The 24,425-nt window shown below is 54.3% G+C and overlaps 9 protein-coding genes across 9 annotated transcripts; 4 read left to right on the top strand and 5 right to left on the bottom strand.

Annotated features, from left to right (window-relative positions):
- The first annotated feature begins 192 nt into the window (after positions 1-192).
- Positions 193-1,681, top strand: BDY24DRAFT_402714 (uncharacterized protein). The gene has a single exon (XM_076642261.1). The coding sequence runs from the start codon at positions 312-314 to the stop codon at positions 1,263-1,265; it is 954 nt and encodes a 317-aa protein (XP_076492738.1). The 5' UTR covers positions 193-311; the 3' UTR covers positions 1,266-1,681.
- Positions 1,682-2,164: 483 nt separating this feature from the next.
- On the top strand, positions 2,165-8,866 carry BDY24DRAFT_402713 (Non-repetitive/WGA-negative nucleoporin C-terminal-domain-containing protein). The gene is made up of 25 exons (XM_076642260.1): positions 2,165-2,216; positions 2,440-2,757; positions 2,853-2,960; positions 3,045-3,141; positions 3,231-3,304; positions 3,384-3,719; positions 3,817-4,080; positions 4,149-4,917; positions 5,030-5,187; positions 5,264-5,384; positions 5,459-5,560; positions 5,658-5,858; positions 5,937-6,069; positions 6,147-6,221; positions 6,293-6,369; positions 6,454-6,539; positions 6,620-6,820; positions 6,895-7,025; positions 7,101-7,243; positions 7,313-7,562; positions 7,629-7,749; positions 7,834-7,938; positions 8,028-8,170; positions 8,283-8,353; positions 8,438-8,866. Exons 2-25 carry the CDS (start codon positions 2,463-2,465, stop codon positions 8,619-8,621), a joined length of 4,245 nt encoding a protein of 1,414 aa, XP_076492737.1. The 5' UTR covers positions 2,165-2,216; positions 2,440-2,462; the 3' UTR covers positions 8,622-8,866.
- Positions 8,867-8,900: 34 nt separating this feature from the next.
- BDY24DRAFT_402710 (uncharacterized protein) lies at positions 8,901-11,407 on the bottom strand. Its single transcript, XM_076642259.1, has 9 exons — positions 11,254-11,407; positions 10,688-11,115; positions 10,537-10,605; positions 10,039-10,428; positions 9,899-9,943; positions 9,562-9,786; positions 9,465-9,476; positions 9,302-9,387; positions 8,901-9,196 (listed from the first exon to the last, which is right to left on the bottom strand). The coding sequence occupies exons 1-9, from the start codon at positions 11,288-11,290 to the stop codon at positions 9,073-9,075; spliced, it is 1,416 nt and encodes a 471-aa protein (XP_076492736.1). The 5' UTR covers positions 11,291-11,407; the 3' UTR covers positions 8,901-9,072.
- Positions 11,408-12,208: 801 nt separating this feature from the next.
- BDY24DRAFT_366704 (glucose-repressible protein) lies at positions 12,209-12,888 on the top strand. Its single transcript, XM_076637959.1, has 4 exons — positions 12,209-12,291; positions 12,432-12,447; positions 12,549-12,689; positions 12,776-12,888. The coding sequence occupies exons 2-4, from the start codon at positions 12,433-12,435 to the stop codon at positions 12,833-12,835; spliced, it is 216 nt and encodes a 71-aa protein (XP_076492735.1). The 5' UTR covers positions 12,209-12,291; position 12,432; the 3' UTR covers positions 12,836-12,888.
- Positions 12,889-13,003: 115 nt separating this feature from the next.
- BDY24DRAFT_213431 (uncharacterized protein) lies at positions 13,004-14,658 on the bottom strand. The gene is made up of 2 exons (XM_076636525.1): positions 14,078-14,658; positions 13,004-14,014 (listed from the first exon to the last, which is right to left on the bottom strand). Exons 1-2 carry the CDS (start codon positions 14,167-14,169, stop codon positions 13,195-13,197), a joined length of 912 nt encoding a protein of 303 aa, XP_076492734.1. The 5' UTR covers positions 14,170-14,658; the 3' UTR covers positions 13,004-13,194.
- BDY24DRAFT_402702 (transcription factor domain-containing protein) lies at positions 14,210-17,914 on the bottom strand. Its single transcript, XM_076642258.1, has 13 exons — positions 17,777-17,914; positions 17,324-17,346; positions 17,148-17,181; positions 16,966-17,041; positions 16,801-16,855; positions 16,130-16,727; positions 15,995-16,055; positions 15,720-15,914; positions 15,496-15,648; positions 15,333-15,408; positions 15,030-15,259; positions 14,694-14,933; positions 14,210-14,624 (listed from the first exon to the last, which is right to left on the bottom strand). Exons 1-13 carry the CDS (start codon positions 17,856-17,858, stop codon positions 14,264-14,266), a joined length of 2,184 nt encoding a protein of 727 aa, XP_076492733.1. The 5' UTR covers positions 17,859-17,914; the 3' UTR covers positions 14,210-14,263.
- Positions 17,915-19,669: 1,755 nt separating this feature from the next.
- Positions 19,670-21,249, bottom strand: BDY24DRAFT_444757 (non-canonical purine NTP pyrophosphatase; the record flags this gene model as incomplete). The annotated part of the gene is made up of 8 exons (XM_076644871.1): positions 19,670-19,866; positions 19,994-20,032; positions 20,257-20,407; positions 20,579-20,684; positions 20,806-20,870; positions 20,957-21,014; positions 21,124-21,164; positions 21,228-21,249. 8 exons carry the CDS (start codon positions 21,247-21,249, stop codon positions 19,776-19,778), a joined length of 573 nt encoding a protein of 190 aa, XP_076492732.1. The 3' UTR covers positions 19,670-19,775.
- BDY24DRAFT_402699 (GNAT family N-acetyltransferase) lies at positions 21,245-22,802 on the top strand. Its single transcript, XM_076642257.1, has 7 exons — positions 21,245-21,389; positions 21,460-21,470; positions 21,558-21,616; positions 21,728-21,818; positions 22,085-22,194; positions 22,347-22,475; positions 22,703-22,802. Exons 1-7 carry the CDS (start codon positions 21,369-21,371, stop codon positions 22,750-22,752), a joined length of 471 nt encoding a protein of 156 aa, XP_076492731.1. The 5' UTR covers positions 21,245-21,368; the 3' UTR covers positions 22,753-22,802.
- A 442-nt stretch (positions 22,803-23,244) lies between these two features.
- On the bottom strand, positions 23,245-24,281 carry BDY24DRAFT_402695 (uncharacterized protein). Its single transcript, XM_076642256.1, has one exon. It carries the CDS (start codon positions 24,215-24,217, stop codon positions 23,396-23,398), a length of 822 nt encoding a protein of 273 aa, XP_076492730.1. The 5' UTR covers positions 24,218-24,281; the 3' UTR covers positions 23,245-23,395.
- Positions 24,282-24,425: the final 144 nt, after the last annotated feature.

Genomic DNA, 24,425 nt, shown 5'->3' with positions numbered 1-24,425 from the left:
CTCCCTCAACGATCCATCAAAGGTTCTTGCCCGAGGAGGGAAGAGGAGCGATGGAGAGGAGGGAAATGGAGAGGGAGAGGAACAGGAGCGACGAGGGTGGAGATCAGGAGATGAGGAACGAGTCTTGGGAGACGCGTCGAAGTTGGGAGAGCATGGGCGGATACGAGAGCGGCGAAGGTGGTGGAGGAGGGAATGGTTGGGACAGCAATCCTCGAGCTGGCATTCTTAGGAGGGTATCTGAAGGTGACGCTGAAGGTAGAGAGGGAGGATCATCTCTTTGGACGTCCGCGGAGCAACATCGACGAAGGGAAATGCCTCGGTACGCGTCGTTCCCTGGACCCAGATCGTCTCTCTCCCACTTCGACACATCCACTCCTCGACAAACCACCCATCCGTCCTACTACGATTCTCCCTTCACTCCTCTCGCACGAGCAACCGCGCCTCACGAACGACTTCAATCGACGCGTCGCACTCGATCCCCCGCCTACTTCCCTCCTCGAGGCCGATCAACTTCTCCCCCCTTCAACTCGCACACCCATCCGGACAACGAGTTCCAGCAGCATCATAACTCTACCTCTCACCACCATCCATCGCTCGAAGACAGATCGATCTCTTCGCCAAACCTCCCTCCTCTTTCCCCCAACACCCTCCCTTCGTTCAAAGACTTCCTCTCAGCATCTTCCACACCCTCAACCACCTCCACCTCTCGACCTCCTTCTCTTCCCTCGCCCGCTTACCGAGGAGCACATCAAGGACTCCCTCTTATCCCTGTCTCGACCTTCACCTACGCCTCTCCCTCGTCCAACCAAGGCCTCGTCTCCTCGTCGTTTGGAAACGAGTCGTCCTTCCGATCCACCGGTCCCTCTTCCGTTTCGTCCTCGACTTATTCCTCGTCATCTCGGCACAACCCTCCCACTCCCTCGTCGTTCTCCCACGCCTTCCCCGAGAGCGGATCGACCTTCACGCACTCCCCGTCCGTCTCCTCCGTCTCTCGAGAAAGATCCACCTGGTCGGACGGCTCAGCGACGGAGAAACATGTCTCACCTTTGATGCCGGTTGAGAAGGCTGGGATGGGGATCCAGAGCATGGAGATCGAAGAGCAGGGAAGAGCTCATGAGGGAGGAGCAGCGACGTCCAAAGTTGACGAGGAGGGAGGACTCGGAGTTAGGGCGCTTCCTGGGATGTTGGACGTTGTAGGATTTGGAGGGAAAGTGGGGCTGGGGAAGTTCTCGGTCGATGGGAACAGGAGGGAGTGGGAGTGGTAGTATTGGTGGTCGTAGCCGGTTTGGGTTTAATTCGAGCCTCTCTTTGTTTACTTTTCATTTTGGGCCCTTGTTTCCTCTTCTTCGTTTGTCTTTATCTTTCTCTAAAAGCACTACATTTTCTACTCTAGCTTCATCTCCCACTCGCTCACTGTTCCCCCTTCTCTCTTATCCTCTCAACCTACTCCATTTCGTCTTCGTCGCGTCTCTTTCGTTTCTTTTCATTCGTCTCCTTCCCTCCCCTTGCTTAATCCCCTCTTCTTTTCACAAGTACCTCTCATCCATATCCTTCTTCTTTGTTACCGCTCTCACCATCAAAAGAAACCTCGGTTGGGCGTCTTCTCTGGCGAAGACGTTCGACGCGCCCTCCCTCCATCCCCCTTTCCGTTTCTAGTCAGATGCAGCTGTAGCTCTCTCCGATTCTCTGCTTCTTTTGATTTCAATTTATATTACCCACTATGCCACTTTTTTGTTCGTAGATTTCTCGTCTTCTGAACCTCAAGAGCTTCCACCTTTCATCTGTGCGACGACGCGGTCTCTAGAAGTCGTCCTTCGGCTCTCAATCGTCCAAGTGAGAGCCAAAACAGTCCGACCTAGTCAACCTCGTACTATGGCTAGCTTCGCGCATTGGGATCCTTGAAAAGAAACGAATGGAAGGGAAAAGAGCTGGTCCCGACGCGTCGTCCTGACTTTCCACGGAGTCCGAATCTCCTTCGACGCCGAGCTTGTTGGGTGCGATTCCAAAGATTTAAGACTCTGAGCTCGAAGCCGACGAGGATGGGATCTAAATAAGCTCTGATGGTTTTTACGAGGGAGCCAGGGGGGATGCGAAAATGGTCGTCAAGGAAGGTGGGCTCGAAGATTCGAACTCATCAAGAGCAGGGCGAGGTGTCAGCTCGTCTGGCTGCTTCTCAACCCCCATCTCGTTCAAAGAGACTTTTTCAAGCAGGAAAGGTGAGCACGCGTTCTTTGGCTTCGTATGGAGGAGGAGGTGGGAGTAGGAGGAAAGGGATTTCTCGAGGTGTGGGTGAAAGGAGGAAGGAAGGGAGAGGAGAGCTCGACGAGGTCGAATGCCTTCCTTCCTTGCATCCATCCTCTCCCTATACGCTCCCCGACTTTGCGATGCATAGTTCTCAAGCTGACCTCTTCGCCTTGTTCTCTCTGCTCTCTCTTCCAGCTCGTCCTTCCTCTTCTTGTTCGATGCAGGCACCTCCTCCCGGTCGACTCTCGTTCGCTCCTTCTTCGTCGACGGCTTCCATCTACCCTGATCTGTCGAGATCCTATCAGCAACCGCCACCACCACCGCAACAGCAACAGTTAGCACCCCCATCTACACCAGGAGTCGCTCCTCCTTCTTCTCAGCAGCAGCCCGTCCTCGCCCCCGTTCGACCGGAAGATCCAGTTTACGGTCCTCTCGAACGAGCGAGCAAGCTCATCACGGAACAACTCGTTAAAGATCAGAACCTGATAGGAGAACTGGGAGAAGGTCTACAAGGTCAGTGTACACGTTTTACTATCGTGTAGCAGAACGGTATAAGTCGGAAAGCTCACCGACCTCTCCTCGCTTCCTCCTTCCCTCCCTCCTCCCAGGATCGTCGAGTCAATCCTACACTCCTCTACCCATCTCGTCAAACTTTTCTCCCTTCGTCAACACGAAAATCACAACCTTCCCAGATGGCCTCTTTGGAGAGATTCAAGGTCAGCAAGCCAGCTCGTCTGCTTTCTACGCCTTGAGAGGAAGTCAAAGCTGACCCTGCCTTCTCCCTTCCTCCCCACTTTCAGATCAAAACACGTCGATGCTCATGGGTATCTTCCCAGAGCTCGACCTCGCTTGGATTACAGTAGACAACAAGCTTTTCTTCTGGGAGTACAAGAAGCCGTGAGTCTCCTCCAGAGCTCTGTCTCGATCTTCTCATTCGAGTCAAGCTCACCTCTCGCTCTTCCTCCTTCGACGCGTCTCTCCCTCAGCGGTGCCGACTACATTCGATACGATGGTCAGACCGAGCAGATTCTCAACGTAGCTCTCGTTCCAGCCAAGCCTAGTCAGTCCCATAACTCTTCTCGCCTCCCTCGCCTTCGTTCGACTGACCTTTCCTCTCCTTCCCTTCCTCCTCCTCCAAGGCGTCTTCATCTCGGAAATCACCCACCTCCTCATCATCTCCACCCAAACCACCCTCGTCCTCCTTGGTCTCCCTTCCTCAGCATCAGAGTTCATGCTCTACCCAACCGGCTTCTCAGTTTCGACGGACGGCATCACCATGAGGGACGTCGTCGGCATGCCCAATGGGCTGACCTTCATGTACGGAAACGACGGAGATATCTACGAGTTGATCTACGCAGCCAAGGATGGATGGTTCAGCAACAAGTGTCAGGTCTCGAACTTGACGGGGGCGGTGGGAGCTAGTTTGGGAGTGTTGGCTGGGTTGGTACCAGAGTTCTTGAAGTCGAATACCGAAGGTGAGCTCCCTTTCCCTCCCTGCCTTCCCGTCCCGTCCTCCTTTGAGCTTTCACTCACAGCTCGCCCGTTTTTTTTTCTTCCCTCCTCCTCCTACAGATCCTGTCGAAAGCCTCACGCTCGACTCTACTCGCTCGGTCCTCTACTCCCTCACTCGATCCAACTCCATCGTCCTCTACATCGTCGGAGGATCCTCCAGTCTCGTCCAAGTCGCTAAACTCGTCGACATCAGCCGGAAAGCTCAGATGCTGGTCCCTGGACATCCCATGCTCGACTCCAAGTCGTTCAAGATCAAGAGTCTGTCGGCCATCGGGACGGGAGAGGGAGAACGAGGAGCTCAGATGGTCGCCGTGACTGCTCAGGGTGAGCTCGATTCCCGTCTCGAACTGGGTCGAAGGACCATCGCTGACAACTCCTTTTCTTCTGTGTAGGTGTTCGACTCTACTTCTCCTACTACCGACGAGACTACGGAGGATTCCGAACCACAGGAGGACCTCCACGAGGACTCGAGCTCGTTCACATTCGATTCCCTCCGACCCACCTCGTCGGCGACGCTCCTCCTCCAACCCCCTACTCCAACAACGCCAACGGATACCCTTACCAGGTTCAGCCTCCTCCTCCGGCTCCATCCATCCGCTTCCACTCCCTCCAGGACAACGCTCTTTGCTCAGGAGGCGTCTTCATCGGAGCTCAGTACGAACGCGACAACCTCGACGTCCTTCTCCTCACCTGCCCCGATCTCGGACAAGCCTCCCAAGCCTCTTCGTCCTCCAACACTCCTTCCTCCAATCCTCAACCCAACCAACCTTTCAACTCCGTCCAGCAACAACAGCAGTACTACAACTCCGCTCCTTCCTCCTCCCTCGTCACCACCTCGACGACCACAACCACCTCCCGCCCTCCCCTCATCGAACAGGCTCTCGTCCTCCCCGTCTCAGGACACATGCGAGCCATCGCCGAGATCCCTCACGTCCTTACTTCTCTCCCTGCTCCGGAGAGCTTGAGAGTTCCAGGACGAGGAGCTCTGAGGTTGAACGAGCTGGCTGCTCAGACGAGTGTTCAGCCGAGACGGTTCTTGGTTCTCACGACTCACGGGATGTACGAGATTAGGAAACAGAGGCCGGTGGATGTGTTGAAGGCAGTTTTGGAGTCGGGTGCTGGGCTTGATGGTGGGGTCGAGGTTCCGGCTTTCTTCGATACGTGAGTTGTCGTTCTCTTTCGCTTTTCGAATCGTCGCCTTTCCCTCGCAGCCCGAACTGACCTTTTCACCTCTCTCTTTTCTCGATGTCCTCCTCCTTCGTCCCTTTCTCAGCTACGGAAGGGATCAGTCGTGCGCCATGTGCCTCGCCGTCGCCTCGGAATCGTCCTCGCCTTCGACGCCAGTCTCGTCGGACGCCATCTCTACTGCGACTAGATGGCTGTACATGCTTGGAGAGAAGCCTATAAAGGTCGAGAGGGGTTACGGTCACGGTGAGTCTCTTTTCCGCCCTCTTCACATCGGCGTCCATCGACGCGTCGATTGACTCCAATCTTTCGGAGCTCTCAGGTGTCGCCGGAGCCGGACAGTCTGGAACTCGAATCGACTTCAGTGGGAAGCACGAGGGTCTGGCAATCTACTTTTCGAGGCTCGTTAGGCCGATCTGGAACCAGAAGATCACCAAGTCGAGGTGAGCCGAATCGTTCTCCTGCCACTCTCGATCGCCTCTTCCTTCCCTGACGCCTCTTCCTTCTTTTTCTGCAGTCCGATACCGACCAACCCATCAAGGCAGATCTCGAACCTCCCAGATCAGACTCTCAAGTCCGTTCTGCGAGATCTCTCGAGTCTCAAGAACTTCATCGAGAGGTGCGTTTTCTCGGTTTCTCTTTCCTCCCCTTCCTCTCGCTTCTCCCCTTAGCTGAAGCTAACCTTCTCCTCTTTTCGTTGCTGTATTCTTCTCCAGGAACTCGCAACTCTTTACCACCGGTCCTGGATCGGAGTACTCGAGCATCTCCAACAGCAACGACCGTTCGAACGACCAGGAAGCTTGGAGAGCCGAGCAGGAATCACTCAACTCCATCGTTTCCCTCGTTACCCAGGCCATCGAGGCTCTCTCGTTCGTGCTCGTGCTGGTGGATCATAAGCTGCCGGAGACCATCGCCAGGTAGGCCGAGTTCAAGTTCAGCTTCGTCTCTCCTTCACGCTCGCTGACTTCAGCTCGTCCTCCTCCTTTCGTTCGAAGCTGCTCGCCGGAGATCCAGACCGGATTCGGATCCCTCACCTACCAACAACTCTTCACGACCAAGACTGGACGAGATACCGCTAGGAACGTCGTCAACGCTATCATCCATCAGCAGATCGGACAGCAGAACGACGTTCGTCTCTCCTCTCTTTTTGCATTGACGCGATCTTGAGCTGATCCGAGCTCCTCCCGACCATTCCTCTGTTCCAGATCGAGGCTATCAGTAGCACCCTACAGCAACGATGTGGATCGTTCTGTCGAGCTGCCGATGTGATCTTGTTCAAGGTCAGTAATGCTCTCCCCTTCAAACTCTTTTCATGGCTGACCTCTTTCTCTCTTACCTCCTGATTGAACAGGCTATCGAAGCACTCAAAAATGCTGGGGAGACGAGGGATCCTTCGTCGAGACGAGATTACCTGAGAGAGTCGTTACGGTGAGCCTTCCCGCTCTCTTTTTCGATCGCGAGTTCGAGCAGGAGAAGCTGATCTGCTTGCTTCCCCATTCTCCCCAAACCCAGGTTGTTCGCCAAAGGAACTTCCAATCTTTCCCTCGAGAAGCTTCAGAGAACCTGCGCCGAGTACCGATCGCTTCATTTCTCGACTGGTGAGCGCTCGACTCGAGGCTTCCGTTTTGTCTTTCGTCTCCTCGAGTTCTGACTCTTCCCTCTCTGTCTTCGTCATCAGGTGCTATCGAGCTTCCTCTCAAATGCGCTCAAGACTGGGACCCGGAAGGTCAAGCGTTCGGATACCTCGCCGACGGAGAACGTCCGAACGATCCTCGACGAGCCGCGTTCGAGAGTCGGCAACGATGCTACGAGTGCGTGTTTGAGACGCTTCTCGCCTTCGACGAGATGCTTGAAAACTCGGGATCTGGAGGATTCACCAGTGAGTCTTTTTTGCTTAAGGTTGAAAAAGAGGAAGAGGACGAAGGAGCTGATCGTTCGTTTCCGGTTTCGCAGGTTCGGGAGAGGACATCGACACTCTTCGAGATGCCGCCTACGCTCAGGCTACGTCGTCCGAAGATCCTCTCTTCCACACGGCTCTCTACGATTGGATGATCAGTCGGCAGATGGCGGACCAGGTGCTCGAGGTCAGTCTTCCTTTGCGTTCTCTTTTCGACTCCAAACCGACGCGTCGATGCTGACCTTGATTCGCCGTTTCTTAGATGCAAACTCCCTTCATCGAATCCTACCTCGCCAAGGAGCCTCTCTCCCACCCTCGAGCCAACCTCCTCTGGCAGTTCTACGCCCGAAGCGGAAACAGCGCCCAAGCAGCCCTCGTTCAAGCCCACCTCGCTCAGACGCTCGAGTGAGTTTGATCTTTCCCCTCTTATTTCTCCGATCAGCCGCTGACTCTTCTTTGAATTTGCCCTCCTAGACTACCACTCCTCCTCGCTGAACGAGTCGAGTACCTCACCCTCGCCGTTTCCAACGCCAAATCCTCAGGATCATCGTCCCGCTCAGCAGGTCCTTCCGTCGAGTTCCTCACCGATCTCGAGGAAAAGCTCGAAGTCGCGCAGGTTCAACTCGAGGTCGCTCGAACGGTCTACGAGCATGTGGATATGGATCAGAACCTCAAGGACGACCTTCAAGCCAAGCTGGACTCGAGGTTGATGAACATTTCGGAGGTGAGTCTTTCTTCGACTCTCGACGACGAAAAGCTCGAGAGCTGACCTGCCTTTCCTTCGTCGCAGCTCTACCTGGACTTCGCCGAGCCCTTCGAGATGCTCGAGATCATTCTTCTCATCTTGCACACGTCGGATCATCGAGATCCAGCCTTGGTCTCCAAGACTTGGAGAGCCATCCTCGAGAGGAGTGAGTCGCATCCCCTCCGTTCCGGCCTCTGCAGTCGTCGCCTCTAGCTGACCTCTCCCTCTCTCACTATCTCTCCTCTTTCAGCCGACTCCGAGGCTGCCACGGAAGCCGATAAGCCTGATGCTGTCGCTGCTATCGTCGTCACTCTCGGTCGGAAGTTCTTCCCATCGGAAACCGCTTTCCCTCTCGGTGCGTTTCACCTCTTCTTCTCCTGCGTCTACTCGTCTGAACTCACGCTGACGCTTTTTTTCTTTTTTTCCCCTTCGTGCTCCCTTCAGAGTTCGTCTGCCGTCGGCTGGAAGAGTACAGTCACATCAACCGACGGGAGGCTCGACCTGGTTGGGTTCCGGCGACGCTGAGGCAGGCTGGAGCTGAGTGGGATCGAATTTTCGAGGTGTTCTCTGTGATCTTTGAAGAGAAGGTAAGTTATCAACTCTTTGAGACTCTCTTCATCTCGATTTGAAGAAGACGGAGGAAGCCTTTCGCTGACGAGCTCTTCGTTGCGTCGCCTTTACTCGTTTCTGATCCACCAGATGCCTCCATGGCAGACTGAAGCCGCCATCCACTTCCTCGCAACGGACATCATCATCCTGATTCGAGACTGGTGAGTTTGCTCCTCTCCGTCGAGCGTCGAAAGTTTCGTTCGTGAACTGACCCGATCCGTTCCGTTCCCTCTTCTTCCCTTCAGGTTCGCCGAATGGACTCGATCTCAAGCCTCTTTCTCTCAACGGCCAACAGCGAGGTTCCCGGTCCTTTATATCGAGGAGTTCATCACCAACTCGCTCCTCCCTTGCTTCGTCTCGGTCGACGAGAACGATCCCAGGCTCGAGACCCTTCGAGGTCTGCAGCGGGCGATGAGGACGAAGATCTAGTTTTTGGATGGGATGGATGAGTCATTGGAAACTACAAACGCTACGTCTTCACGAGAAAGAGATGGTAGCGAGGAAGAGAGATCAGCAGGTCGAAGAGGTTGGGTTGAGGAAGGCAGAGAGACGTGGAACGGGAGAGGGAGAGAGGTGGGAAGAGAGCTATGGACGATCTGTACAACGTCCTGAATCAGTCCCTTCATCCTAGATAATATCAGCTCCGTACGATCTCATGTGGCTCAGCCTCACAACGCGTCGGCTTTCCTTTCACAAGAATGAGAACAAGATGGAAACGAAGAAGCGAAGTATGTGCCTCAGGCCTCTTCAAAAGTTAGAGTCTATGAACATATGTATATGTATTACTAAGGAGGGTGAGAGGGAGTGCGAGGCAAAACCAAGAGAAAAGGGAAACGAGATCGGAAACGACGTAGATAAAGGGCAGATCGCCGAGATCTCCTCAAAGCTTCTCCTCCGACGAGAGCAAATCGTAAGAAGTGGTAGCCTTGGCGGACGACGGTGAATCTTCTTTGCTGCGTTGGTGGCCAGGATACTCGAAGACGGAGCGGGAGGTGAGCGGAGACCTGTTCGAGAACGACGCGACGAAAGACGAAGAGGGAATCAGCACGATGCGACTGTTGATGGTTAGAGAAGAGAACGAGATCTGATGTAGTAGTACGAGGACGCACTCGAGGGAGGAGGAAGCACGAGCGGCTCGTCGAGCAGCACACGCTCGGTGTCGAACCAGGAGTTGACGAGCGATCTTGAAGAGCATCTGAGGAAACGAAGGATCGTGGAAGGATTAGAATGAGCTCAAGGGAGTTCGGAAGCTGCTAGGAAGCCAAGACTTACCGAGAGCAAGGACTGTAAACGGACCGAGGGAGAAAGAGAGAGAGTCAGCGACGCGTCGTCTTCTCGAACTCGCTCAAATTCTTAAGATCCGACTCACACCAAGACCAACTCCGAAGATGAAAGCGACGATGTAAGCCTCCTCGGTGGTCATCCTCTGAAGAGCTGAGTGGAGTCTGTTGGCGATGTTCTTGTGAACGTGAGGGAGACGCTGCCAATCGGGGGAGGTGACCTTGGTTGACTCCGTTGTGACTGGGGATTCCACTGACGAAGGCGAGTAGATACGATCCTGATCGAAGCCGAGGACCTCGTTGCCGGAAGGGGTCTGCAGAGGGACGGAAGCGGGTCGTCTCAGCACTTCTTCAAACGACGAAGAGACGCGGCCCCGACGACGAGGAGCAGCTTTTTATTTTCTTTCTCAGAAGTTCGAAACTTACCAAAGCGATGTTTTGATCTTTGAAAAATTTCTCACGAGCGTGCCACTTTCCGTCGAAGCAAAAAGAGAGAGACGAAATCAGTCGGCGCGTCTCTTTCGTCGCTGCCTCCCCCTGCCTCTTCCTCTACGAGAAATACTCACGTATTGGACCTGCTTCAAGTCGTCCTCCGTAGTAACAGGGCTCAGGTGACCGGGAGGTCCTCCTCCGTAGCTTGGTTTGATCACTCTCCACTTGCCCGTCGAATCCTTGAACCGAAGCAGGACTTCGGAACGAACGCTTCCTCCGACCATCCTGACAGCGGGGATAGGAGCGTCAGAGTCTTCCCATCGAAGGACTCCGTTCCCGATGCCGACCCAACCGAACGAGTGGGGAAGGTTGACAGCGATAGGAGCAGCAGCGAGAGGGATGGCGGAAGGAGAGGGAGGGGAGGCGAGTCCGAAGAAGGTGAGGAGGGAGTCGCCGAAAGACGAAGGAGGTGAGATCGGGTCCAGTGGGCGAGGATTCTCGAAGTCGCATCGAGGTCCACCGAACTGATGTAGCAGAAGAAAGGAAGAGAACGAGACGAAGGAGGAAGATGAAAGGGGAGGTTCAGCCGACGCTCACGATCACTGAAGGACGAAGAAGAAAGAGGAGCTCACACCGCTATCCACAGGAGTTCGTCCATGAGCTACCTCACTATCGTAGATCATTCTGTGGTGGGTTACGCTCTGTGATAACGAAAAAGGGAGAGAAGATGGAGAGCAATGAGCTTCTCCTCCGAGTCGAAGAAAGTTGAACGAAAGCTCTCACCCCTCTGACCGACGAGAGATCCTCCCTCACAGTCGAAGGTCGATTCCTGTCATCTGGAGGTCCTGCGACTTGGATGGTCGTAACTCTCTCGACTCCATTGAAGTCGCAAAAGATCAATCTCGAGATTCCGTTCCGTTGCAACTCCCCGGCTTCCCACCTCGTCACTCCTTCACCGATGTAGACCCATTCTCCAGCTTCTCCTTGAGGTCTGAACCATATACGAGGGTCGCCTCCGTAGTCGATAGGAGGAGAGAGAGCGGATGGGATGCTGGATTGGGTGGAAGCGGGTCTGGAAGGTCGCCTGTGAGCTCGATCCTCTTGCCCTGTCAAGATCCATGGGCCGGAGGGACCAGGAGGGCTGACGCTCCCGTAGATGCTTTGAGCTGGAGAAGGACGGCTGACGCTGGCGAGAGTGGATGAGACGAGGACTATAGGAGGACGAAGAAGGAAGAGAAACAAAAGAAGGAGAAGGAGGAAGGAGGGAGGTCAGCTTTGTCTTTTCATCTCTCCCTCTCTTCGAGAGCGGCGTTCTGAAGCAGTCCAAGGAGAGGCTGAGGAGTACTCACTGGTAGTAGCGATCAAAGCAGCAGAGAGGACTTTCATCCTGGTGGGGGTTGGGAGGGGAAGGGAGAGGAAGGAAAGGACGTCTTCAACCTGTCTTCTCAAACAGGACGGCGCAGACTCGTGAGTCACCGAGAGCGTTTCAAGAAAAACTTCTGGTTGACTGAGTTGAGGAACGGGATATCATCTTGCTAACGTTTGTAGACGACCTCGTGGCGACACAAGATCATCTTTTCTGATGACTGAAGGCAGGGAGATCGCGTCGGGCTCAACTGTTTTGTTTCTTTGGTGCTTCTCCCCTGTTTTTTTCGGGCTTCCATCTACTGCAGAGCAAAGAAGCTGGACTCCTTCACTTTCAAGGAGAAAGTTGCACCGACTCAGCAACCACGAGAAGCTTTGAGCCTGCAAAAGCGTGGATCTCTCGACGCGCCGAGAACGCATGCATCCGCAAAGGTCGTCTCGTTCTCACCTGGGTGGAATGGTCGTTGACCCACAGCACTAGAAAAACATACGCTGGGCGTCTGAGTTGGTTTGGTATAGAATCTGACCTCGATTGGTGGCCTCCGAAAAGACGACGAAGAACGAACGCTGGCTCGCTCTCTCGGAGACAGATTTCGCAGATCATGTCAATCGAATTTTTGGGATGTCGCAAGTAGGTAGGTTTGGGATTGGACGCATACATGCTGCTAGGGCTAGTGGGAAGAGAGAGAGAGAGAGAGAGAGCAAGACGTCGACGCGTTCCTTCCTTCTCTCCCCCCGAGCTTCTTCCTTCCTTCTTCCTTTCGCTTTCGTCACCTCTCCTTAGTATCATAAATTGCTTCCTGACCTCTTACGTCAACACCTCGGAAAGAAGGGCCGTCCTAGCTGCGCATTTCTGACGAAAGCTGGTCATCGACTCGATGGTGGGGGCTGCCTTGGAGGGCTGAAAAGGCCAGCTTTGCTTCTTCCTTCCTTCCTCTCATCAACCACCACTCCCTCCCACTCTCAACTCCATCCACCTCTTCAACCCACTCACCCCACCCCAACCCAACCAACTTTTCAATGTTCGTTCAACCTCTTCTTCCCTCACCCCTCAGCTCAACGAGGATTCCATCTCATCTCATCTCGCCTCGCCATCTCGTTTCGCTGACGTTTTCTTCCTTCCTTCTCCTCTCCTCCCCACCTTCCTTCGCTGCTCTTACAGAATGGATACCGTCAAGGTGAGCCTGACTTACACTTCTATATATCCGTTCTTTCGGTATCTTCTCATGTCTCCATTCATCGCTGACCTCCCTTTTGTTCCATCCCTCTCCCTCTTCAGGCCGCTGTCAACTACGTCTCAGAGACCGTCCAGGGTGTTACCGCCGAAGGAAGCAAGGAGGCCAACAAGTCTGTGGCTAAGGATTCCAACGCTTCCATCGGAACTCGATTCGACGCTGCTACTTCGGCTGTTGGAGACAAGGTGCGTTCTCTTGCTCTCCCTCTCCTCCCTTCTTCGTTCGTTCCACGAAGCTCACTCGTCCTTTCTTCGCCCTTTCCTTTTCTCAGGTCGACCAGCACGGACACGAGGCTGATGCCTCTTTGCAGAAGGAGAAGGTCAAGCACTAGATTTAGTCTCTTTTGAACTTTGAAACGAACCGAATGAATGCATTGTCTCTTGATTTTTCGAGCTCAGCTCAGGAAGGAGACCGTGAGGAAACGAAAGTGATCACAAGTGAGACCTTTTGTAACAGAATTTGAAGATAGAAACGTATGACTGAGCGTCGTTGGAAGAGTCTTCTGTGGAAGAGACGAAGAGATCCACCCCTCGTGTGAAAACGACGACGCGTCGTCGTTCCTCGCTCTACTTCTTGTTCCACATTTCAGTTGGTCCTTGCTATCCACGTATCGCACAGGTGAATCAACACTTGTCAATAGACTGAGTCGCACGACTAGCAACAACAATTCTCCCTCCTTCGAGCACCCGCTCAAGGACGCGACGACGGTCCCGCTCCTCCTCCTCCTCCTCCTCCTCCTCCTCCTCTCTGCTGCTGATGCTGCCATCCTCCTCCATTCCCGTTCCCACTCCCGTATCCTCCGAGCTGCTGCTGATGCTGCTGATACGAGTGCTGACTCGAACCTCCCCACGCTGACGGCGAAGCGAGACCGTAATCCGAAACGACGAGACCTGGGTTCGAGGCGTTTGTGAGGATGGGATTGAGGATGGGAGGTTGCGAGTAGGAAGAGTAGGATGGGTAGTAGGGTTGCTGTTGAGATGGTGGTGGTTGAGGTTGGGCTGAGAAGGCTGGAGGTCCGGGGAAGAGGGTCTGTTGAAGGGACCGGCGAGGAAGAGAGCGAGAGTAAGCGAGCTTCAGTGAACAAAGAGAGAGAAAACATTCGGAAAAAGAGATCGAACGCACCATCGAAGGATCGTTTCCATCTGCGAAGAAATCTGGGAACATCGCTCCAAAGATCGCGTCTCCTCCTCCTCCAAAATCGAGGTTGAAGTCTCCTGCGGGAGACGTGGGGTTGGGAGATTCGGAGAAGTTGGATCGGTCGCCGCCGGGGATGTTGGAAGGAGTAGGTAGATGTCGAGTAGAGCTCGAGTTGGAAGCAGTTCGAGTGAGGAGAGGAGGGGATGGTTCCGAGCTCGAGAGAGGCGACTTCTTCATCTCAGTCGATGCTGCGATTCGGAAGGCTTCCTGAGCAGCTTCGGCCTCGGCTACCCGCTCCTCGCGAGCTTGACGACGAGCGATGGACTCGGCGAAGTAGTCAACCCGAGGAGCGGCGAGGACGGCAATGGGAGCGCTGGAAACGAAGATGGAGGGTCAGCACGCGTCTCGTCTTCAATCGAGACCGTCTCGAACTCACATCGTCTTCGCCATCCCCCAGAACCTCTTCGAGTACCGTTCCAGTAGAGATACACACGTCTCAACCTCGCCCATCGCCACAGAGGGATCCATCGCTCCGTCTCCACGCGTCGCATTCCCACCCCAAACCGAGAGGCAGAGGACCAAAGCAGAGCCCTGTCGAGACGAGAGCAAGAACAAGACAGGGTCAGAAATATTTTGAGGCCATGATGAGGAAAGAGGGAAAAGGACGGACGTAGCAGGCGAAGAACCCGCTGGAGAGAATCTGGTTCGTTCGTCGGTCGTACTCGTCGAGGATCCGAACGCAAGCTTGGGCGGCTGCAAAGGTGGTGGCAATGAAAGCCGGTGCCGAAGAGATGGGATGTTGAGGAGATGGAAGGAAGGGTCGATGGAGGAAGGACTGTTCGAGAACAGAAGATGTCAGTTGGTGCGATTGAAAAAGCGAAGAGTTGGCGTATGAACTCACGACGAGATTGTTGTACGAGAGGGAAAGGTTGGCGGAAAGTCTGTAGTCAAGGTTGGTTTCTCTGGAAGGATCCCATCGGAGCCTTAGGATAAAAGGTAGCTGTGAGCAAAGACGCGTCGAGAACGAAGGAAGAGGGACGAGATCGACGAACCTCGAAGGCACTGAGTCCAACCACTTATCTAGCTGAGCTTGAAAGCTTTGAACGAGTTGAAAGGAAGTGGGACCTTGACGTTGAGGGTTGATGCTATAGAGTTGAGCAGTGATTCGAGCGGCGATGACGGAGAGCTGAGCTTGGAGAACGAAAGCCTCGACTCTCGATCCCCCTTCGTTGGGCAGTTGTTGACCTCGATCCTCCCAGAATTCAGTGTCGAAGTCGAGAGTTGCGTCGTAGCTTTGGATGGAGAGGGCGAGAGAGTGTGTGCATGTCAGCCTTCCGAGCGAGTGAAGGAGGGAGGAAAGGGGATAGAGTTGGAGAAACAGAACTAACTCTTCCTCTGAGAGGTTGACTGGCCGACCGAGGATACCACTCATTTCGACGTCCAGGATAATGAGGCACCAGAAGGCGCGTCGGAAGAGCTCGTTCTCGATAGGATCCTTTCCTCTCTGCGTTCCTCGTCTGTGAGCTCCGACATCGATGGCAGCTCGTAGACCTTGACCCGCCAACGCCCAGGATATGCGTGGTTGACCGTTCTGGACTCGAAGGAACATGACGAGAAGCTGGAAAGAAAGAAGGAAGGGAGGGGTGGGGGATCAGCTTGAGAGTTGAGACGCGTCGAAGAGAGAGACTCACCACTGCGATCTGAAGGTCAAAAAGGTCCGTAGGTGCGAGAGGTGGCTTCGGAAGTTTATGGAAGGCGTGGTAGTATCTGTAATCAAGAACAGTAAACTGCGATTAGATGAGGAAAGAGACGAAAGAGAGGTCGGAGAGACGGCAGGAGATGAGTTCAACTCACATCCATCCCCGAGAACAATCTCCCTCCACTCCTCCGTCTTCTCGAGGAAACCTGACTCTCGAGTCGTCGATGAAGATAGCTCCAACGGCAAAGACGAGGAAGCACAAGCGAGCGAATCCCTGATCGACGAGGTATTTCTTCTCGAGATATTCACTGGAGGAAAAGGAGATATCAGCGATCAATCCTTGACGAAAGAAGTGAAAGCGGAAGGTAAGGGAGCTCACCTGAGAAAGTGCGACTTCTGGAGAAGAGCCATCTCCTCACTGGGATATGTGAAGTACGAGTCGATGAGACGTGAAGCGAGATCCTCTTCGGGCCACGAGTCGAAGACGTTGGGAGAGGTCAGGGCGTAGAGCTCGCGAGAGACAGGAGGTGGCATGTCGGGTCTCCAAGAAGATGGTTCCGGAGTGGACTCCCAGCTGGTCCGAGAGAGGAAGAACGGGACTGTCAGCGGGACGGGTTTGGATCGACGAAAGAGAGGACTTCGATGTAAACTCACACAGGCGTAGCGTACATCATTACTCCAGTCGAAGCAGGGTGTACTGCAATCTCTTCCCAAACTGCAAGGGAAAGCAAGAGGACAAGGTAAGTCAAAGAAGACACAGGGGACGGAACGCGACGCGTCTCTACTCACATCTCGCCGAGTTCTCTCCGTACTTGAATCCCATCGCACTCCAGAGCAGAGGCAGGCCAGATGACTTCCCCATGAAAGACTTCAATTGACCTTCATCAGGTCTGTTGAGCCTAACAAAGTCTCGAACGAAATCGTCCTCGTCGGCGTCCTTCCCTTTCTGCCTCCTCTCCGCCGATGTCGAAGCTGGCGGATCTTCTCTCGCTTGAGAAAGCCTTGGCGACGGTCGAACGCTGGACGAAGGGAATCCAGGAGATGCTCGACTTGAGGATGGGTTGCTGAAGGCGCTGTTGGATCCCGAGCGAGTCGAGGTCGGCCAAGTTGAATGTGGAGTAAAGGGGGTGTGATAGGGAACAGGGAGAGGGTGGTAAGGTGACGCTCCAGAGCTGGGAGAAAGGTCTCGAGGCAGGCGGGTGGTGAGTTGAGGAGAGGATTCGGAGGAGGTGGAAGACTGTCGAGCCATCCGAACGGTGGGACCTGAGAGCGAGGAGGGACCAGCGACGGGTTTTGGTTGGATGGCGGGACGACGTCCAGTGAAATTGGATTGATCGAGGATGACAGGTCCTCCGAGCTCTTCTTCGAGATCGATCTCAGGGTTGTGCTGAAGGAAAGTAAGGATGAACGCGTCGAATCAGGTTGATTGTCGGGGAAACGGCTCCGAGAAGACTACTTACTTGAGTCAGAAGCTCCGTCATCCTCGTCAGTCGAAGTTCCAAAGACTCGACGTATCTGAAGAGGAAGAAACGAAGAAAAGACGGCGTTGGCTCAGGTCTGATCGTGCGCGTCGGCTCGAACTCTAACTTCGCCTCATGAGCCGCTAGAGGACGATCTGGACTCACCCTTTGGGCGTAGCTCTCCTCTTGGAAGTTTCCAGGTAGGTGCATTGAAGGTTTGAGAGCGTGCAGTTCGTGCAGCCTGGAGTTCGAGACGCGTGGGGAGGAGGCAGAGGAGAGCGACGGGACTTCAGCTTCGAACCCGACGAGAAGATCTACAGAGGAGGTACTCAGAAATGGGAGCTCACGGTTGTCGGGAGTCTCGGCTCCATCGCATCGATGCTGAACAAGATGAAGAGATAGGGGTAAGTGCGAGCTTTGAAGAAACGAAGGAGTGGGGGAAAGTGCTGGGCGAAGATGGAACGAGATCCTTCGAGCTTCGAAGCAGGATGGTGGGCAGTAGTAGCATGGAAGTTCGACGAACCTTTCGCTTCCTACATATATCACCTGTGAGAGGGAAGAGGGAGTCAGCCTTCAGCTCGATGGGAGGAGAGAAAGAAGGAGGGAAAGGTGGTGAGGTCAACGAGGAGCGATGAGCTCTCGCTAGAGCTATGAGAGTGGTGACAATCCAAGTAGCGACCTCGCAGTCATATTGCTGTATATCGAGAGAGCACGGCATGGGTATGTTTGTATAGCCAGAAGGGGGTTCGGAGGGATGAAGAGTCGAGGGCTGAGCGCAAAGGATGAGCTCGACTTCCTCCCTTCCTTCATCCTTTCCATCCTTTAACAAGACCTGTAGCAGCCCAGCCCATCTGAGCTTGCGCATTCCACGACTGCGTGATGGCCGGATCGATCGCATTTCGATTGTCCCGAGTCCAAGACAGGCTGAAAACAGGCTGAGAGAGGCGGAGGAGGAAGGGAGGGAAAGAAGACTCACAAGCTCGAACAATCTTCCGCTTCTTCGCGCCCTCGTCTTCCGAGTCGCCTCGATCTCGATTTCTAGGGAATCTAAAGCTCATCCGGGTGGCTTGTAGGGGTAGGTCTTGATGTGAAGAAGAAGAGAAGAGAGGGAAGGAGGAAGTTGAAGGTGAAGGAGGCCTCCTCCTCGAAATCGCAGGCCGCCTTCGCGCTTTTCCACCGCCCTCTCTTCTGCCTCCGACCACCAGCATCTCGTCTTTTCGACGTTTTTGATCGCCAACTCTGAAGATTCTGCTGGGCTGGTGGATTTGAAGGGGTCTCTGGAGCGCAAGGAGCCAGCAAAAGGGCCGAGCTCGACCTGTAGTCTCGTCGCTCTCTGGCCGTTGCGTCTCTCCTCGAGCAAATTCTCCCGTCGCCTTCCTCTTTGACATCTACTCGAGCACTCAATCTAAACTCCTCTTTCTCCACAGATGCTTCCTGTCGCAGTCCCCAAGTACTTCATCAAACAGGGGAAGAACAGCCGATCGTCGTTGTCGAGGTCGACCTTCGCTTTGATTGCCTTCTTCCAGCACTCTTCTTTCTTCCTGGTCGCCGTTTCTCCTCAAGAATATCTTCTCCTTCCAACCATCACCTTCTTGTCTTCAACCTATCCCTTTGTTCCTTCCAGGTTTCCCTCGTCGCTGCAGGTTCAGCAGACTCACAGATCGAATCATGAGCGACTCTCCCGCTCCTCAACCCTTCACTTCGGTCCCTTCGCCAGTCGAATCGACCACCTCTCTCCCTTCATCATCTGTCGAAGCTCAACCTACAGCTCCCTCGACATCCTTCGATCCTTTCGCTGCCTCGACGTTGTCGTCGTCGTTCGTCGTCTCCTCTCAGGTCGATGATGCGAGCTCAGTGTGAGTCTGAACTCTTCGAACCAGCAAGCCTCCGAGCAAACAAGTGACCAAATCTTCATTCTTTCTCGTTTTCGAAGATCTTCTGCGCTGGCTCCCACCGCGACCGACTCAGCCTCAAGCTCAACCAGCTTCGACGCGTGAGTCTTCACTTCTCTTCCTTCTCTTCCTCCATCTACAGTATCGGCTGACTCCGTACTTCTCATCTCAACCCCTTCAACCTTCTCCTACCCCATTCACATAAGCAGCATCTCCTCCCCCTTCTTCACCTCAACCTCCTCCTCCCCGGCTCTCCCCTCGGACGCGTCCCCTTCCTCCTCCCAAACCTCCCAAACCCCCTCCACCTGGGCCAACCTCCTCCCCATCTACGTCACCTCCTCGGTCGTCTTCCTCGTCCTCTCCCTCGGACTCGCCCTCTTCCTCTGGCGTCGCTCCCGTCGTCGTCGAGCCTCAAATCGTCAACAACTCGAATCGACTTCGAACTGGGACGGGGTCGCTCCCGGGGGAGGAGAGAGGTGGACGTGGTGGTCCTCGAGAGGACCTTCTTTAGATGCTCGGAGTCGGAGTCGGACTTCGATTCTTGGGGACGGGGAGGGTTCAACGACGACCAAAGGACGCGTCGCAATCAACTCCGACCCTTTCTTCCTCGACGATGCCGCCCACTCTTACTTCCACACCACACCTCAAGCAACCTCTCTAAGGAACCCTCCGAACTTCCAGTTCCACATCTCACCCGCAACGACCACCTACTCCTCCAGCGAGTCTCCCACCATTTCGATCCTCCCTCCTCCTCCTCGTCCCGCTCGGTCGCCGCATCGACCTAGCTCGCAGCCTGTCTCACCTCGAGAGAGGAAGTTGGAGGAGGAGGGAGTGCCGCCGGGTTGACTGAAACGAGGGTGATGGGCTTGGTTCTCGCAGGGAGGATAAGGAGGGAGGTCTTAAGTTTCGTTGTTCGTTTTCGTTTTCGTTCTCGTTTTGTTTCTCTCTTTCTCGTAGATCTTTGCGGGTGTTCCTTCTTTCCTTCTCGTTCACATTTGTGTGCATCATCCATCGGACTGCTCTAGCCCAGATCCATCTAGAATCCCAATGCACGCTCCTTGTACACCTCCCCGCCCCTCCACTTTAAAGCGAAAGCAGATGCGCCTTCAACAGCTCCATCGCTCGTCCTCGATGGGAGATCTTGTTCTTCTCGGAAGATTCCATTTCGGCGTAGCTGCGTTTGGACGGACGAACGAAACGAAGGAGGGGGGGTCAGTTCGACAAGGAGAGCAAGAGGGAGTACAGACAGAGAAGAGAGGGAGGAGAAGAGGGGAAGGAAGAAAGGGGTAGGTGGAACGCACGTAGTCTCGAATCCATCGGGTTGGAAGATGGGGTCCCATCTGGTCGTTTCGAACAGAAAGAAGGAAAAGAGAAAGAGAACGGAGAGGAAGAGCGACGCGTCAGTTTCAGTTCAACCCTCCATCTCTCCTTCCCCTCCCTGCCTCCATCAAGCCCAAGCCCATCTACTCCTCCACTCTTCTCCTCGCATCACCAAGGCCGCGAGCATTAAACGCCAGACCCAAACTCTCCGACCAAGGAACGAAGACGAGTCGTTCACACTCACCCGAACACCTTTTCCCCTCTCGCGGGCACGATCTTGCCCTCTGTCCTCCCCTCGAACACCAACGGTTCGGCTCCAGGTCCTGAAGAGTAAGCGAAGGAGCAAATGGCGGTGGCTGCTTTGGATTCGAAGCCTGCGAGCATCTTGTTGAGGCCTGGTTGGGAGAGGGAGGAGAGAACGCGAGTCAGTGAAGAATAAAGAGAGGGACAAGAAGGTGGAGAGAAGAAGGAGAGGAGAGGAGAGCATAGGAATCAAGGGGGTGATAAGAGGGCGAAAGGACGAGAAGGGGAAGAGGGGAAGAAAGAGCGTCGAGGAGTCGACTCACCCTCGTGCCCGACGGCTGCCATAAAATCCTTGATGTAAGGACCTGGGAGACCGTTCAGAGCTCCGAAAGCGAGAGAGGTGTCTTCTGTGACGCAGGGGCCACCGATCTAACAGCGGAAATCAACCCAGAACGTCGAGTCAGAACCGAGAGGAGACGGAGGGAGGGCGGGAGGGGTTCGGTTGAGCTCGAAGAAGGACGAGCTCGTCCGATTGCGAGAGTAGACCGACCTGGAGAGCAGCCGCTCTGCATTTAGCTTTCGCGACCTCTATTGTAGTTCCTTGGATCTCGGGAACTGTGAAGGAAAGAGAAGAGAAGAAGGGAAAGGAGAGTGAGCTCGGAGGACGGGATGGGTGAGCTCGAGAGCGGATTGAAGCTCACGATCGTCGAGAGCTTGAGAGGTGACTTCGATTCCTGAAGTTCCAGCTGAGAGGATGGCCTATATGACCAAGCGAGAGAGTCAGCCTTCTTGTTCGCTCAAGGAGGCGGGGATGGGAAAGCAAAAGGGACGAGAGACGAGAAGGAGGAAACCCGTCAAGCTCTCTCACCTTGACTTCCTTCAACTTGTTGGCATTCCCGGTGACGAAGACTGCCAGATCAAGCAGCGTCAGATATGTGTATATCGATGCGGCTGATCTTGATATGAGCTCACCGAAAGATCTAGCAGCAGACATGGTTGGAGGGAAGAAGGAGGAGAGAGCACTTGAGATTTCATTGAGGCTGACCTCCAACGACGACCCTCCTCTCCTGCCCTCCTCAGCCCATCTTTTCTCTCAGCTTTTTTTCTCTCAACATGAACATCCGAACAGCAACAGTGAGTCTCCCTCTAGTCCCTTCAACTTCTTGCTCTGAGCTGACTCTCCTTTCTGCGTTGTGAACTTCAGGTCGATGATCTGTTCGTCCTCTCCTCCTTCCTCCTTCTCCCTTCCCTCTCGAGCTCAACCCAAGCCGATCCTGACCCGTATTCGCTTCGGTTATCCAGAATTGGCATGCAGAACGCCAACATCTTCAACCTCCCTGAAAACTACACCATGAAGTACTGTAGGTCTCTTTCTCTCTTCAAACGAGTCGAGCTCAACTCCTCCCCCTTCCTTCCCCTTCAGTCACCTCGAGCTCACTCCTTTTTTCTTTTCTTCTCTTGGTTCTCTACAGACCTCTACCACGCTCTCACCTGGCCTCAACTCTCCTACGTCGCTGAAGAGACCTCAACGGGGAAGATCGTAGGCTACATTCTCGCAAAGATGTAAGTTGAGCTTCTCTCCCTTGCCCTCCTTCCTTCACCTTCGACTTGGACCTCGGACCCTCCTCTCATCCTCTCAGCCCCTTCGGCTCAACGTGTATGCCCTCCAAGCAGTCTCGCCTATACCCTCACTATTTCTCTCTTCGCTTTGGCTCTCCCAAACCTCGCAGCGAGCCCTCCTCGAAGCTCAAAAGATCGAAGCTGACCTGACCTCCTCTTCCTCGCCTCCATCTCTCCCGTTCTTTAATCTCGCTCCTCACACTCAACAGGGACGAGGACGCCTCCCCAACAGAACCCCCTCACGGCCACGTCACCTCCATCTCCGTCCTGCGAACCCATCGGCGTTTAGGTCTGGCCAACAAGCTCATGAAGCAGTCTCGTGAGTCGGGCTCTTCCCGTCCTCCTTCTCTCCTTTCGTCACTCTCCATCTCTCAAGACTGGGACATGATCTCGACGAGGTGAAGACACGAAAGTGCACGATGCTGACTCTAGTTCTCGTTCTCGTTTCGTTGGGTTTCGTTTGTGATGCAGAGGAAGCCATGTCGACTGTCTACCAATCCGCCTACGTCTCCCTTCACGTCCGTAAAACCAACCGAGCGGCCATCTCGCTGTACAGGGACTCGCTAGGGTTCGAGGTCCATGATGTGGAGATTTCGTATTGTGAGTCTCTTGCTCTGTTGTTCCTTGCTTTCGATCGAGACGAGACGAGAGTGGAGTCGAGCTCGAGAACCTCTCTCGACTCGGAGTAGAGTGTTCTTTCGGAGCGTACGGAGTTCCATCGAAGGGAGTTGAGCTGGATAGGACTTTTTCGGACCTCGAGCTTGAACGAAGTTAGACGCGACACTGACCCTGCCTTTCGTTTTCTTTCTTCCCTCACTCGCCTCAAGACGCCGACGGAGAGGACGCCTACGGGATGAGGTTGGATCTCACCAAGTAGACCGCAGCCTTAAGCCTAAAACAGAAGATCCATGAGGGTTTCCTACTTAAGGCTTCGATCTTGGCAAGGATGGTGACGGAGAGAGACGAGGAACGAGGGAGGAGGGAGGAACGAGCCCGAGTCGCGTTCTTTCTTCTCGCATTCGTCCTCGGCTGCCCCCTCCTCCTCTCACTCCCCACGCACGATCAACTGCATGTTCCCTTTGGCCACTTCCGCTCAGGTTCCTGCATGTGAGGATGGACTCTTTCCTCCGCTGGAGAGTGCGACAAGATATTCATCGGACCCGTCGACGTCGACGCGTCTTCGATTTCTCCCTCTCCTTCCCGCCATTTGTTTCTCGATTCAGTCCTCTATCGTAATGTGGAGAGCACAATTTTTCCTAGTTTTCTTCTCGTCTCACCTTGTGGTAGTAAGCCTCCCCTCTTCTGTGTCCTTTCTGGCGAGGAAGAAAGCGCCTGCTCCCTCGTCTTCGACTTCCTCAAGCTGGGTTCACAAAAGGGAGAAGGGTCGTAAAGATCGTAAAAGGGAGAGAGAGAGGATTCAAGTAGAGTAGCGTGGCTGTTCGTAGATAGAAAGAAAAAAAAGGGGGTAGTCTAGTAGGAGAAAGCGAAGCGCCGAAGCGAAAGCTCAAACTTCAACAATCTCACTCCTCGTCCGAAACGATCTCAAAGTACTCCTCCTCCCCACCACCTTCAACAGCAGCACTCCCCGGAACTTCACCTTGTTTATCTACCTCTTCCTCATCCTTCCCATCCTTCTCGAAAGCCTCCAAAATGGCCTTCAACTCGTCGACACCATCCAACTCGTTCTCCCTCCAAAGCCCCACCAACTCCCTCAACTTCCCTTCCAACTCCCCATCGACCATCTCTCTCCTTTCCTCCTCAGACATCTTCTCAGTCACCTCCGCCATAGCCAGCACCAGTTCCAACGGCAGGTCGTAGGATCGAACGAGAGTCGCGACCTGGGAATCCGTCAGAGCGAGAGACTTGCCGATCTTGCGAAGGGTGTTGATAGCAGACTCCTTGGTTTCAAAGTTGGTGAACCTGGTGATCTTGGAGGTGATGTCGAGGAAGAAAGATCGAAGGGAGGTTTCAATTGTAGAGGCGAGATCCATGCGAGCAGAGTTGGTGAGGCCGTCGTCGTTCGTTGAGCTCGAGGTCACCTTCTTCTTCTTCTTCCCTCCTCCTCTCCACAACCCTCCTCCCCCTCCCCCGTTGTTCAAAAGCTTCCAAGCGTTCGAAGAGTGCTTGGAGAAGTCGATGATCTCCTTTCCGGCTTCGATTTCCTGATCCTTGAGGGCCTGGAGGGCAGAAGCGTAGACGGAGGGGTTGGACTTGCAGGCGGCGAGGAGGAGTTTCGATTGTGCGAGCGAGGAGAGAGGGAGGAGAAAAGAGATGGATAGGTTTGAGGGAGCAGGGATGAGAGGAGGTGGCGGAGAGGGAGAAGCACGCCGTCGTTTGGACATGGGTTCTCGGAGAAAGAGAGGGGAGAGATGGGTGAGGGAAGGAGGGAAGGAGACGTCTAAATGAGCTCGACGCTTTTTCTCTTTCGACCCTCCATCCCTACCAACCGCGTCCTTCGATCCCTCCTCCACCATCTCTGAGCTCGCTAGACACTTTGGAGTCCGAGAAGATGCGCCAAATTGATCCGAGGTTCTTCAAGAAAGCGAAACA

Source organism: Mrakia frigida (assembly GCF_051309035.1).
Source record: "Mrakia frigida strain ATCC 22029 unplaced genomic scaffold BDY24scaffold_42, whole genome shotgun sequence".
NCBI classification, from domain to species: Eukaryota; Fungi; Basidiomycota; class Tremellomycetes; order Cystofilobasidiales; family Mrakiaceae; genus Mrakia; species Mrakia frigida.
The sequence above is the reverse complement of the archived record's forward strand: the minus strand, read 5'-3'. Positions and strand labels throughout refer to the sequence as shown.

What these genes read in the sequence shown, in the direction of transcription:
- BDY24DRAFT_402695 (XM_076642256.1), bottom strand. Translation starts at nt 24,217, where the DNA reads ATGTCCAAACGACGGCGTGCTTCTCCCTCTCCGCCACCTCCTCTCATC.
- BDY24DRAFT_402702 (XM_076642258.1), bottom strand. Translation starts at nt 17,858, where the DNA reads ATGAGCTTTAGATTCCCTAGAAATCGAGATCGAGGCGACTCGGAAGAC. An exon ending in CGGAGAGAACTCGGCGAGAT is followed by an intron (nt 16,056 to 16,129) that starts GTGAGTAGAGAC and finishes TTTCCCTTGCAG; the next exon opens with TTTGGGAAGAGATTGCAGTA. An exon ending in ATGATGTACGCTACGCCTGT is followed by an intron (nt 15,915 to 15,994) that starts GTGAGTTTACAT and finishes CTCTCGGACCAG; the next exon opens with CTGGGAGTCCACTCCGGAAC.
- BDY24DRAFT_402713 (XM_076642260.1), top strand. Translation starts at nt 2,463, where the DNA reads ATGCAGGCACCTCCTCCCGGTCGACTCTCGTTCGCTCCTTCTTCGTCG. An exon ending in CTGCCGGAGACCATCGCCAG is followed by an intron (nt 5,859 to 5,936) that starts GTAGGCCGAGTT and finishes TTTCGTTCGAAG; the next exon opens with CTGCTCGCCGGAGATCCAGA. An exon ending in TACCTGAGAGAGTCGTTACG is followed by an intron (nt 6,370 to 6,453) that starts GTGAGCCTTCCC and finishes CCCCAAACCCAG; the next exon opens with GTTGTTCGCCAAAGGAACTT.
- BDY24DRAFT_402710 (XM_076642259.1), bottom strand. Translation starts at nt 11,290, where the DNA reads ATGAAAGTCCTCTCTGCTGCTTTGATCGCTACTACCA. An exon ending in ATCTCTCGTCGGTCAGAGGG is followed by an intron (nt 10,606 to 10,687) that starts GTGAGAGCTTTC and finishes TCGTTATCACAG; the next exon opens with AGCGTAACCCACCACAGAAT. An exon ending in AAGATCAAAACATCGCTTTG is followed by an intron (nt 9,787 to 9,898) that starts GTAAGTTTCGAA and finishes GTCCCTCTGCAG; the next exon opens with ACCCCTTCCGGCAACGAGGT.
- BDY24DRAFT_213431 (XM_076636525.1), bottom strand. Translation starts at nt 14,169, where the DNA reads ATGGATCCCTCTGTGGCGATGGGCGAGGTTGAGACGTGTGTATCTCTA. An exon ending in TGGGGGATGGCGAAGACGAT is followed by an intron (nt 14,015 to 14,077) that starts GTGAGTTCGAGA and finishes CTTCGTTTCCAG; the next exon opens with CGCTCCCATTGCCGTCCTCG.
- BDY24DRAFT_402714 (XM_076642261.1), top strand. Translation starts at nt 312, where the DNA reads ATGCCTCGGTACGCGTCGTTCCCTGGACCCAGATCGTCTCTCTCCCAC.
- BDY24DRAFT_366704 (XM_076637959.1), top strand. An exon ending in CTTCGGCTGTTGGAGACAAG is followed by an intron (nt 12,690 to 12,775) that starts GTGCGTTCTCTT and finishes TCCTTTTCTCAG; the next exon opens with GTCGACCAGCACGGACACGA.
- BDY24DRAFT_402699 (XM_076642257.1), top strand. Translation starts at nt 21,369, where the DNA reads ATGAACATCCGAACAGCAACA. An exon ending in GGCTACATTCTCGCAAAGAT is followed by an intron (nt 21,819 to 22,084) that starts GTAAGTTGAGCT and finishes CACACTCAACAG; the next exon opens with GGACGAGGACGCCTCCCCAA. An exon ending in CAAGCTCATGAAGCAGTCTC is followed by an intron (nt 22,195 to 22,346) that starts GTGAGTCGGGCT and finishes TTTGTGATGCAG; the next exon opens with AGGAAGCCATGTCGACTGTC.